The 14,038-nt window shown below is 30.9% G+C and overlaps 1 protein-coding gene across 1 annotated transcript; it reads left to right on the top strand.

Moving 5' to 3' along the window:
* Positions 1–3,037: 3,037 nt before the first annotated feature.
* Positions 3,038–7,588, top strand: LOC122603720. The gene is made up of 4 exons (XM_043776504.1): positions 3,038–3,497; positions 4,844–4,999; positions 5,647–6,273; positions 6,379–7,588. The coding sequence occupies exons 1-4, from the start codon at positions 3,141–3,143 to the stop codon at positions 7,378–7,380; spliced, it is 2,142 nt and encodes a 713-aa protein (XP_043632439.1). The 5' UTR covers positions 3,038–3,140; the 3' UTR covers positions 7,381–7,588.
* The last annotated feature ends 6,450 nt before the right edge of the window (positions 7,589–14,038 follow it).

Genomic DNA, 14,038 nt, shown 5'->3' with positions numbered 1-14,038 from the left:
ATACCCAAAAGTCAAGTGTTTGAAATAATTAAATGGTAAAGAATGTTACGCATATTATTTATCTTTTAATTATCGTTTAAGATGTCTAAATCAAGTTTATCAACAAAAATTCGATGTAAAGAGACCGTATCTCCCCAGAAAGTGACGTGCACACGGCTGGGTTTTTGAAATGTAACCCAACAAATTATATATTTTCCTCCAAACTTAGATTTATCAATTTTGTTATACACTCATTTGCTATTTTGAACTTCTTGCAACATATATATATATATATATATATATATATATATATATATATATATATATATATAGAATGTGATAAGTTAAGAAAATAAAATAAAATTTCTTTCCAAACTGTAATAACTTCTACATTATTTTTTACAATTACTTAACCTACACAATTTTGTCATGAACTTATGTTTAAAATTATTCATGTATGATAAGGGTCAATAAACTAGCATATATAATAGACTTGCGTTTTTTTCCAGAGGCAATAAAACGTGACATATCACATGCTTGAATGCGAACCGGGTTTACACACTCTTCAGGCTTCCCTAAAAAAAAATTAAGGTAATGTTGAAAGTATGGTTTTACTAGAATGAAAAAGAAAATGTCTTTTTTTTTCTATCAAATTTACTAATTTATACAAGTGAGTGAACATATTTTGCAAAACTTATTATGTGTTTTATCATGAAAGTTTTTAAGTTTAAGATGCAGTGTCAAAAAGAGATAAAAAAAAAAAAAAAGCCAATTTCTTTTTTGAAATTTAAATTTTACCATAAACTTTACTATAAATATTTAATTTTTGTCCTATTTTGAAAAAAATTAATGAATTTTTAAATTTAACTTTTCATGTATATTTTTCTGACACCGTTTGATTTTAAGTTAAGTAAGATGATATTAATATAATCTCTTTTAATAGAGTTATCATAGGTATATATCATTTACTTGTACAATTTATTATATTACTTTTTCAATATGATGATAAATTAATTGAAAATATTGGCTATGAATATCAATTCTGTTGGTTTCAAAATTACAGGCAAGTAAACTGTAAATACAAAATACGATTATACTTGGTCTACTAGCTAATTAACCCGCATATTATGCAGGTAGCTGAATAGAATTTGGTTTTAAAATTACAGTTTGTTTAGAAGTCATAATATATAAATCACATTTGTTATATTAAAAATCTGATGATAAATTGATTATTCAGTTCTCATACTTCTAACTCCGAAATAAAATTACAACAATAAATTTTAATCTACAAATTCGTTTTCTATTTGAATATCAACCCTTTTGATAACACTTAACATTTCACTTAATTTACAATGACATCGACAGAAAAAAAATACTTATAAAAAAAATACTATGAAAAGTTTAATTAATTATACGGGTTTTGATTTTTAGTTTCTATTCCTCCTAAATAATTAAGTAAAATAAAAATTTTCCATATACTAAAATTATGTTAAAATCATTATATCTTGAAATAAGTTTGAAATTGCTTTGTTTTGTCTATTTTTTTTTATGATATCATAAAAACATTAAGATAACATATTAACATACTTTGGAAAATTCTTTTTTAAAAAAATGACATCATCACAATTTTCTTTTATTAATATAAGAGATATCACGTGATCTGCTTGAGTTGACTTTCTATCTAAGGTTAACGGCAATTACCTTCCGTTAGGGACATCGATTGCAAAAATCTGCAATGTCTTTCACAGGAAAGATAGTAAAAGTGCAAAACGTGTTAACTTTAGGGTCAAAATTGTAATTTTTTCTAAGGTTAACACCGTTTGGCGAGGAACGTCGATTGCAAAAATCTGCCAAGTTTATGGTCAAAATTATAATTTTTTCACTTTAGGGATGAAAAGTGCAAAACGTGCCAACTTCATGGACAAAAAGTGTAATTTACTCAAGTTTCAAATTATAAATGGTTGAGCACTAGCTTTTCATGCTGAAGGTATCGAATTCGAGACATGGGAAGGACATTTTAAGGTATTTCACAAATAAAGTCCTAAAGTGAAGCAGGTTTGAGTTCTACAGAGGGGCAGGGTTTTATCCCAATTAAATGTCGTGCATTTGGGCGGTTTAGTTGAGAGTTTTTCTTCCTACTAGGTATTGAGGGTGAGGGGGCTCTCTAGCGCGAACCCGGTTAAAAAAATGTAAACTAGATCTTTTGTTGCGAACAAATGATCCACACATTTCAAAATAAAAAATTAAAAAATGCCAATGTCCTTTTTAAAATTTAACTTTTACCATAGATTTTTAATGTCTTTTTTATCTGATTTTTTTTTAATTTTTGTCCTATTTTGAAAAAAGATTTAATGAATTTTTAAATTTAACTTTTCATGAGTTTTTTTATGATACCGTTTGATTTTAAGTTAAGTAAGATGGTATTAGTATAACATCTCAATTACTTATACAATTTATTGTAAATTTGTAATACTTTTACAATATAAGTAAACTGTAAATACGATTATGTATATATCACGTGATCTGTTTGAGTTGACTTTCCATCTAAGGTTAACGGTAATCACCTTCCGTTACATTCGCCGTTTATTTTGGTCATAAAAACATCAAAATAAGTTATGTGTTTTCTTTGACCTTAAAAAAAATCAATTTCACACTCTCATACAAACACTCCCCTCTCTCATTCTTTCTCTCACTAGAATAACGCCATGTTCATCTCTCTCATCAAAAAAATTTGAGCTTTTTTCGGACTCAAAAATCCATTTTATCTAAGAAACAAAAAACCCGCATTGAATCTTTCTTTCCTTTTTTTTTTTAAAAAACTTTTTTTCTCATATAAAAGTTCTTCAAAGATCCGAAAAAATAAATGCCTACATCATAAATTATATGACGTTTTAATCTTTCTCTCTCTACAATACAAACCCACATTGAATCTTTAAAACAAATTCCTTGAAGATCCGAAAAAAAAACCAATACCCATGTCATAAATTATATAAAGTTTTAATTTTTCTTTCTTAAAAACACATACCCACATTGAATCTTTAAAAAATATAAAATATCCACATCATAAATCATGTAAAGTTTTAATCTTTATCGGTTTAGAAGATACATACATAGAGATTCTGTGTATATAAATATATATATATATAGTTTGGCCGGAAAAAATGGTGGTGAATGTGATAAAATGGAGGCCATGGCCGCCGCCGGTGGTGTCAAAGAAATATAAGGTGAAATTGGTGGTGAAAAAAATGGAAGGTGGGGGTAATGATCAAGTGCATGCGGACACAGAGAAAAGAGTGGTGGAAATCAGATGGAAAGGACCAAAAATAAGTTTAAGTACATTTAGGAAAACAGTTACTAAGAGGAATTATACAAGGGAAGAAAAAGTTGTGGAGCCAAACGGTGTCGTTTTTTGGGATGAAGAATTTCATAGTATTTGTACACTTTCTGCTTCGTCCTCTTCCTCTTCTAAAGATAATTATGCTTTTAATCCTTGGGAGATTGCTTTTACTGTCTTCAATGTAAGTTTCCTTATTTTTATTTTCCAAATTTAATTTTATTAATTTTGATTATTGATGTCTTAGGTCACCAATATTAGTTTTTATTAATATATGATCCCCTTTTTATATTTTAATTGAATGTATTTGATTCAGTTTATGCATATATACACACACAATATACTATATGTATTTTTCGATATACATACATTGGAGGCACTAATTAGTGTTATAATTGTTTTTGTACATGATGATGTAGCTAATGAGATTTGTTTAAGTTTAGTGATTCTATTGCTATTTATTTGTGTATGTTTATTGTTACATAAAATTTTTGCTTTTAAGAAGAAAAAAAGCTATACTTTTGTACTTTGATGTCAACTGGTCTATTTTTTGATATAATAGATTGCTCATTGCTCATTTTTTATAAGAAAAGATAATATGCAGTTTTTTCTTGGATTAATGGGAGTATTTTAAAGAGTAAAAGAATGCTGATTATACTAGTTACGGTAAGTTTCTTAACATTGACATCATGTTTAGTGGTAGTTATACTAGTCCGTTGTTTATTTCTTTTTAGATGCCATTGGTGATAAGATGTCGCAAGCCCTGATTTTAGCCCGAAAACGGATTGCTCCTTTAGTGTCATTAATTATGAAGTTTGTGGATATACTAACAGATGACGTAGAGTCTAAAGTGTCGCATTATACATACCACATGTTCTCGCTTTATATGTTTGCTATTTTGTCGCATTATACGTATCCTATATCGCCGCATAATACATATCCTATATCGTCACATTATATGTATCTTAATTTGTTGCATTACTCGTATCCTAAAAAATGGTAGATTGATAGGAACCGCTTGATCTCATGTACCGAATTGGTACCCACATAACCCCTAGCAGGGATGGTGTCAAGGTAATTCAACCACTTAAATTCAATTCTGCCTCTGGCAAGATTCGAACCCAGGTTGCGCCTAGAAAGTGGCAGCTGGTGGCCAACTCTTCTATGAATAGTTGGTTATTACTCGTATCCTATATTGTTGCATTTACTTTGTCAGTCTAAGTAAGGAAATCTGACCGGTTTGGTGTATGATGGTGTTATGTATATCACTTTGATTGAACAGGATGATTTGTTATTAAATACGGATTTATGCATACCCGAGCGCAATGAAGGTGTTAGCCATAAGTATAAACTAATTTATGCATACCCAAGCGCAACGAATGTTTTAGCCATAAGTAACTGACCCTATGCCTTTTGTAGGAAGCTTATGTTTTCATGATAAACGATATGTTTCCTCTAATAGTTTGTTATCTTTTTATGATCTCTATTTTCTTATAAAATGGCGCTCATATGAATTTTGTTTAATATTAGGGATTAAGCCCAGGATCTAAGAACAAGGTTCCTATAGTTGGAACAGCATCTTTGAATCTTGCTGAATATGCTTCTGCTGCTGAAGAAATGGATCTTGAGCTCGTCATTCCTCTTAACACTTCATGTGTAGCAACAGAGACTTGCCCCTCTCTTCATGTATGTGTGATTTACGTTTCAGCTGTTTTCATACTTACTATACAATGATGCTTTTAAAGTAACTAACATGAGTACTTAGATCATTACATCTCATGTATTTTATCAGTAAATGTGATATGCATGTGGGTCTCGCAAAGTTGCATCCGGATATTTCGAAAATTGAAACTCTTTATGATGGATATTGATTTCTTTTTTCACCAACGCTACCAATGCATGTATAGAAAACTTTACTTATTAATGAAAACTACAATAGCTAGTTGTATGGTTATACAGAAGTGACACCTGCAATATCCTTTAATGGACTTAAATCAATTTATATATAAGTTGATTAGGAAATAGGTAATTTCATCGTTGAAACTTTTCAGGATGGAAGTATGCATATATCTCTAACAGTAGATGAGCTTTGTATAGAACGACATGTGCACATCTATTGAACTTCTCCACTTGACCAGTGAAAGTTGTAATTTTAACTCATTGCATTACAAGATAAGAAACGCAATGCCTAAAATATCGTGATTAAGACAGAAAAGAAGAATGTTAGTGGTTCAAAACGGGAAAATAGGTAAATTTAACTTGGAAACTTTTTAAGGTAAGAAAGTTTTGCTTTTGTTAATGGATTTGTAATATTGAGATTTGTTTTAATGCAGATCCAACTTAGTTTGATGGAGTGGAGAGCTGACCAAGAACCAGCAGAACCGTCACAAACTCAAAGTCAAACATCAGAAAGTTCTGCAGGAGAAAAAGATGAGCTTTCTGCACTCAAAGCTGGATTAAGAAAAGTCAAGATCTTTACCGAATATGTATCAATTAGGAGAGGAAAGAAAACATCTCGTGAGGATGATCGCGAAATTAGAAGTGAAGAGGGAGATTATTCTTCTTACCGTTTTGACTCAGACTCCTTTGAGGATTCTGAATATGGCGAGTCAAATGAAATAAAAAAAGATGATGATGATAATTTCAGAAAGTCATTTTGCTATGGAACACTGGCCTATGCAAATTGTACCACAGGGTCTCTTTATGAAGACAGTATTTATTACAGTAATAGAAAATCTGATGTTTGTTGTTCTCAAAATGATGACTCAAGTGCTTCTGTTTCTGAACCTTATGTGATCCAGAATCCTAAGCGCGGTATCTTTCCATGGAAGAAGCGGAAACTAAACTTGAGATCACCAAAAGCTAAGGGGGAGCCATTGTTAAAAAAAGCATACGCTGAAGAAGGTGGCGATGACATTGACTTTGACCGCCGCCAGCTCAGCTCCGACGAATCTCTAGGGGTAAAACTGAATTCCCTTTCGTGTTCATGCTTTTCAACACACACACACACAGTTCATAGTTTAGTTTTTTTAATGTGCCTTACATTTTCTTTGAACTTCTGACAGTGGCATATGCTGAATGATCGATCTCCAATATCTGAATTCGGGGATGACAGTTTTGCTGTTGGAAGCTGGGAACAGAGGGATATAACTAGTCGTGACAGTTACATGAAGCTAAAGACACATGTTTTCTTTGCTTCAATTGATCAACGGAATGAACGGGCAGCTGGTGAGAGTGCATGCACCGCCCTTGTGGCGGTGATAGCTGATTGGTTCCAAAATAACTGTGATCTCATGCCAATTAAGTCCCAACTTGACTCTCTAATTCGAGAAGGCTCGCTAGAGTGGCGCAATTTATGTGAAAATGAAACTTATATGGTCCGTTTTCCCGATAAGCATTTTGATCTAGAAACCGTCCTTGAAGCCAATATACGGCCCCTTGAGGTTGTTCCTGAAAAATCTTTTATCGGATTTTTCCACCCTAAAGAAGTCGAAGAGGGTACGTTTGACTTTTTGGATGGTGCAATGTCCTTTGATACTATGTGGGATGAGATAAGTCGTGAATCAGAGCCACGAGTCTACATTGTGAGCTGGAATGATCACTTTTTTGTCTTGAAAGTCGACTCAGTGGCATATTATATCATTGACACTCTAGGGGAAAGGCTTTTTGAAGGATGCAATCAAGCTTATATCTTAAAATTTGACCGAAACACAGCAATCTATGCACTTCCTATCTCTGATTCTGGATCTGATGGTTCTACAAGAAAGTCAACCACTGAACCCGTGGAGTCGGTCAAGAATCCGAGTGAAAATGAGGTTATATGTGAGGGGAAAGAATCATGCAAGGAATACATCAAAAGCTTCTTGGCAGCCATTCCTATTAGAGAATTGCAAGCAGATATGAAGAAAGGTTTACATTCTTCGACACCAATTCATCACAGACTACAAATTGAGTTTCATTACACTAAGTTGCAACCACAACCCGTTGCGGTTGATCCTGACCCAGTCCCAACCAATGTCATCCCAGTACTAGCAGTTGATGACTCGGCAAACTCGGTTGCCACATAGGATAGTTTCACATTTCACAACTGGCAATATGAGTTTTAGGTTTTTAAAGTTAAAACTAGGTTTTGTATTACAATTTCTTGTTTTGTTCTTTACCTTGAATCTGTTCATAATTTTTATGTTAAAACTACTGGAATGGAAAATGACAGAGAATCTTAACTGTGTAGTCTCTCTTTCTATCTTTGCAAATAAAGATGTTGATTTTTTTTTAGTCAATTTTTAGTTTTAAAATCTTGCTCTTTGGTTATTTGAAACTAGTTGTCTTGACTTGAACCCACTTTCTGATCTCATTCCCAAGTTAATGGTAATTGGTCCTCAAGGATTCTACAGTTCTTATAGCCTTTACGTTTATCACTATACATCATTGGTGCAGATAAAGATAGTCTTTTTTGTTAAAAAAGTAGCTATTTTCATAATGGGTAGCTTGGTTCCAACTAACAACAAAGATACTCAACGAAATGTGGGGAGGTAAAATGTATACAACTATAATCTTAACTGATGATAGAGAAAACTGTTTCCAAAACGGCCTAGAAAAAACTGTTTCCAAAAGGAACTAGCTTGATTCCAACTATTTTGATATGTTGAAGGTAATTGGTGCTCTAAGGAATCTGCAATGGAATGCATGTTGGTTCAAGAACTTGACTTATTGGCCAACTTTTTGCATTCCACAATGTGTGGTCCGATAGTAGTTGTCTTGTTTTAATCCCACTTTATGAATTCAGTTCCAAGTTGAGTGCAATTGGTCTACATTTGTGATGAGTGTTTTGGGTCAGCATGTGATTCTACATTTTTGGCTCTGGTCATGTCTTATAGCTGTAAAGTTTTCACCTTTTTCACTTGTGAGTGTTGAGAGGGACCTTTTGTTGTCTCTATAAATCTTTATACATCAAAAGTTCTATCTCAAATCTATCAATCTTTGCATATTGTGACTTAATCATATATACCTTATCTTGTAAACATCTTTCACTTGTGTTGAGAATGAGAATTGAGAAACCACTTGATGCAACTGTATTTTATGCATTAGAAACTTGGGTTGTATATTTCGTGATAACTTTTTGTTGTTTATTCAGCTTATCATAATGACCATGTACCCATTCGAATCATTATACGAAGCTACTTTGCGAAGGGCATAGGCACGAAGGTGCTTAAAACACGAAAAGATTAATATAAATCATTTCCAAAGATAAATACAATCTCTTGCCTAGTCCGGAACATTCTATGATATCTTCCTAAAGAAACTAGATCGGATAAACATGGCAACAAGAGTTTGCATCAAAGAAGGAATAAGAAAAACTCTAACCTTCTCCTCCAAAGAACCTCCTCCTATAAAAGGAGGAAGACTCCTTCACATTCAAAACAACACATATTCGATATACACTATCGAATACACACTCATACGATCATCGATCGAAACCCTTAGCAAACCTTTAAGTCGAATATAATTTGACTATCACTTCAATCCAACTTCGTTGGCGTAAAGGAACACCGTTCCTACCTTTGGAGAATCTCCAACAAAGCCTAAAAACCCTTTAGGGTTTTTTCCTCAAAATTAACCTCGACTCAGAAAAACCACTCGACGCGGTTTGGTGCACAATCACATAGTTTTATGGTTAAAAAAAATATGTGATTTATGTTGATAAATTTACGTAATCAGTAATCTTGAATGCATTATTTTATAAATTTTAAAAACAATACAACAAAATGTAAAAATAAAAATGTAAGTACAACTACGATTACCCTTAGAAAATAAAAGAATGTAGTTACTCAAGTGATGGAAATAAACAAACAGAAAATAATACTTACTGTAAACTTTATCTAAGTTTAGGTATTGTCATTTAAAAAAAGTTATAAATTAAACATTTGAATTTAATAAACATATATAGCCCTTGAATTTTACATAACATCTCCCTAAATTTTACATAAACCTCTCTATTTACCTAAGATAGATACCGCATGTTTTACCTAACTTTTCCTTATAAACAAAATGAACATTTCAATACGTTATTCCTTAATAAACTTAACGTTATATAATATGTGCATGTTATTCTTGTGTAATGTCAATTTAACGTCATATAAAATAAGTCTATTGGACGAATGTTTTACCCATCGTTAATTGTTGCATCGTTTGACGGGCTATTAAGGGATTTTTCTAGGGGTGATCAAAATACGGGCCAACCCGTCAAACCCGTTTAACCGACCCGAAAAAAACCAAGCCTGACCCAACCCGTTAAGTATATGGTCCGGTCTACGGGTCTATATTTTATGAAATCTTGGGTTGCGGGCCGGGCCCGGGCTAACCCGGGGAAAAACCCGAGAACCCGCCAACCCGACCAACATTGACATTACATTGTTATATGACTCATGTAGACTCACATAAATATATAGTACGTATTATAATAATATTTTTACTAGTAATTTTATATATATTTCAGTATTTAATTTGGTTTTCAATTCCATGCAACAAATTTTTTTTAATGTAAAATCATGTTAATAATATAATTAGGAATTTTCACATAATTTCTTAATGTTGTTGTTGATAGTTAAAGCACAACTAAAACGATAACCATAATGAGATATTTTATTGTAGTCAAACCATTATTACGAAAACCATAACAACACTTAAAAAACCATGAAATATATTGTTGTTATCTGGGTTACGGGTTGGCCCGCAAAAAACCCGAACCCGCATGCTAATCCGGACTGGACCAACCCAATGAAACATGGGACGGTCCTCGGTCCACATATTTCGTATTTTTCGTGTCACGGGCCGGGCCGGGTTGAGGCTGGGTAGGGCCGGGTTGAACCCATGATGTCCCCTAGATTTTTCATGTAATCTCTACAGTGATATAATCTCTACAGTCTACAGTGAAAAATGTTAAAAGGAATTTCAGTACTTCACATAATAACAAATTTGAATTTAGGACGAGAGAATTGGTCAAAGCAAGACCAAGTATGAACTATACAATATTTAAAACCCCACCGGCCACCCTTCTTAGGAAATAAATACATATGCTTTTGAATTCCATCATCACATGTTAGTATCACAAAAATCTTAAATTAATCGATATTGGATTCCCCAAAAACAAAATATCAAAATATATTAGAAATGTCTGTGAATCAGATATAGATCAAGTAGAGTTATATCATCAATATTTAAAATCACAATAATTTGTTAAAAATAATAATAAAATAAATACTAGTTATTGTAATAAATTTAATGTATTGTTGTATTGTGTTTTTTTCAAGGATTGGGATCCTCTTAAGTTAAAACCCAACTTTATGGGTGAAGTTGGCATTTTAACATTTGGATTAAAATTAAAGGCTAAGATTCAAAAGTCATATTTGAATCTTGACCTTTGATTTTAGTACTGTTGTATTGTGTTTTTGTCATTAATTTTGGAGTTAATTGAAAAATAATGCTAAATTTATCAACATTTTAGTAGAGGGATAAATTAAATTAAATTCATTATAACAAACTTATATAACATTTATCTACCAATATAATAAAAAAGGATTGTAATATTTCTTTAAACGACATATGTTGAATTTCTCGATTGATACATGTGTTTCTTTATTTAATCTATATCTATCAAATTTCCTACTTAATACAAAATCAGAAAAAAAATATTCGGATTTAATCTATAATCGGATCTTAGGTTCATTGCGGCATTACCATTGTGATTGTACATTCAAAATTAAAAGCATTGTGTGTCCACTTTCTAACATTATATCCTTCGTTAAACCAAGGGAAACTGATTCGTACTGCAGACTGTACCTAAGTTTAGATATTGTCACTTTAAAAAAATTACAGATTAAACCTTTGAATTTGATAAACATACATAGTCCCTGAATTTTCCATAACCTCTCCCTGAAATTACATAATTCCTCATGTTTTACCTAAAATAAATACTGTATGTTTTACCAAACATTTCCCCTTAAAACAATTCAATGTGAACAACACACACAAAAAAAATATATATATATTTGATTTACAAACAGAATTTAAAACAACCCTGAAAAAGGATGGTGAGTTCCCCACTTACTTTTTCGGAGGTCTGGGGTTTGATCTTTGACTATCCCGTTTTTAGATTTCAGCCCTTTTTTTTTTTTTAAGATATCAAATTTTTACAGCTTGACCTTGCATTTTTGTTCTTTTTTTTTTTAATATCTTTAATCTTTTTAACGTTTGAATGGTCAGAGTCTGTTCGTCCCACTTATCGGCCCCTGCTTTTTTTTTCAGACAGGATACCATTCGAATTTCAAGGAACCACAGAGAGAAGAAAACAACCTATTAATCCGTCAAATGACACGACGATAAATAGGAGTAAACTTTACCCTGTCAATATTTGAACCTGGGTCTCCCCAGACCCAAAACGCTCATGAAAGGACTGAGATACCACTAAAGTTTGACCTCAATGACGATTTTTAATTTAATAATTTGGTCCAAATTTTCAATGTCATTTTTGGTTTCGTGTTTTTTTTTTTTTGTTATTTTTAAGAAAATAAACATACTGAATATTACAAAAGTTTAAACATACTTACATTATTGCTTTTAAGTGAATTTTGATAATAGACTTTGAACATGATTATGTTATTGCTCTTAGTGTTTTTTGATTTTTTTTTATTCTTTTCACAAAACTAATATATATATATATATATATATATATATATATATATATATATATATATATATATATATGGGATCGGTATAAGGCTGTCGGGTATCTAAGCTTAGGTGTGGAACACTCACATATTGTTTTTTTTTTAATCCATAAAAATTATGAGGACTCATGCATTTATTCATTCATTAAACAAGAAATAATAGTATGTGAGGGGTTTCACACCTAAGTTTAGGTATCGGACAACCTTATATTCCCCTTTTCCTATATATATATATATATATATATATATATATACAATTTTTTTAATATTTATCGACTAATGAATAAATGTTAAGGCCCCATGAATTTTATGGATTAAAAAAACAATATGTGAGTATTCCACACCTAATCCTAAAAGCCTTATATTCACATCTATATATATATATATATATATATATATATATATATATATATAACATGACAAACTTTTGACTTAATAAATTTATGATTAAAAATGTTAAAGTTGATATGTTTTTTTACCTTTGTTGTAATTTTTTATTTATGTATGTTTTCTGTAACAATTTGTATCTTTGTGATTTTTGGTGGAAACATAACTTTAATAGTGTCGTTTTGGTATTGTCTTTAAGAATAGAAACAGACCCCCGCAGCAATGCGCGGAATGAACTCTCTAGTTATAGGATGATACGACTTTTAATTATCTCCAATAACTCTACATCTCCAATAACTCTAGATACAATCTTACTCATATATAGTCATATATAGTGAAGTGATAAACTGATAATAATGATAATAATCTCAGGCCCAGTGTCATTTGCTTTAATGGGCCATTTTCAAGCTTTTTTATAACCTTAACTCTCTTAGACCATACCATCAAGGGATCAAGTCATCAACTGGCCCATTTTGTTATCCATATGCCAAGTAAATATCAGTGTCCCAAATGACACTAGTAAATCCACCAAATTAATTATAGATGGTCTACCACAGTACTTACTCGACCAAAGTACCAAGTAAAAGTGAATTTGTACAAAGTTTGTTTACGATTTCATAAATATATAAGTAATTGTTTAGGCTTAATTCAGAAAAGTGAATATATGTTTCTTATGTATCTAAGTTTAAATATTAAACCTCTCACATATTAATTTTTTATATCTATTATAAAATGAATAAATGATTGTGCCCCATGTTATTTATGAATTAAAATATTAAGATGTGAGATAACTATATATCCAAGCTTTAGGCACATAATAACCACATATTCTCGTTCCACTTTATATATAAAAATAGTTATTTGTTGATGAGAATAATAAAAACAATAAAATTATGTATTAAATCACATGCGAATGACTTTATTTATTTACATGTAAAACATAATAAAAGTTTACATGAGAACAAACAAAAATGTTGTAACTAAAATTATGTATAAATTGATTTGTTCATATATTAATGAATTTGTTTATATATACCATTCACATTATATATTAATGAATTTGTTTACATATACCATTCACATTATACCTTTATGTGTAATTAGTTATTAAGTGTTCTCGGTTTTTCATTTCACATGAAGTTTTTCCTTTGATAGATATCTTTTTTTTTTATTATTCTAAAGTTTTAATTTGTATAATTTAGTTAGCTTTATCCTTCACATATTTATTTTTGTATTCAAAACTTTCTAAATCATACTCGTATTTATTATATTCAAGCTATCATTCAGTCATAAACTCAAGTTTCACAATGTATTTATATAATCACGTAACATATTATCTCAATGTTTACAATATATTATAATCACACAATATATATACAGTATAGTCAATTCATATATAGTATGAATATATCACGAATAGTAGTTATAAACAAATGTTAAAAAAAAAGAAAAAGTATAGTAGTTATAAACAGGAAAAGAAAATTATGCGTTAGAAATTGATTACATTAACAGATACCAAACTTTGTTGATAGAATAAACTCAAAATTGTACTGTCTATTACATATTTACAACAAATTTGATGCATTTCAATAAATGCTACAAGATCTACGGT

This window comes from Erigeron canadensis, chromosome 6 (genome assembly GCF_010389155.1).
Source record: "Erigeron canadensis isolate Cc75 chromosome 6, C_canadensis_v1, whole genome shotgun sequence".
Classification (NCBI taxonomy): domain Eukaryota; kingdom Viridiplantae; phylum Streptophyta; class Magnoliopsida; order Asterales; family Asteraceae; genus Erigeron; species Erigeron canadensis.
Note: the sequence above shows the minus strand (reverse complement) of the source record. Positions and strands in the feature narration are given on the sequence as shown.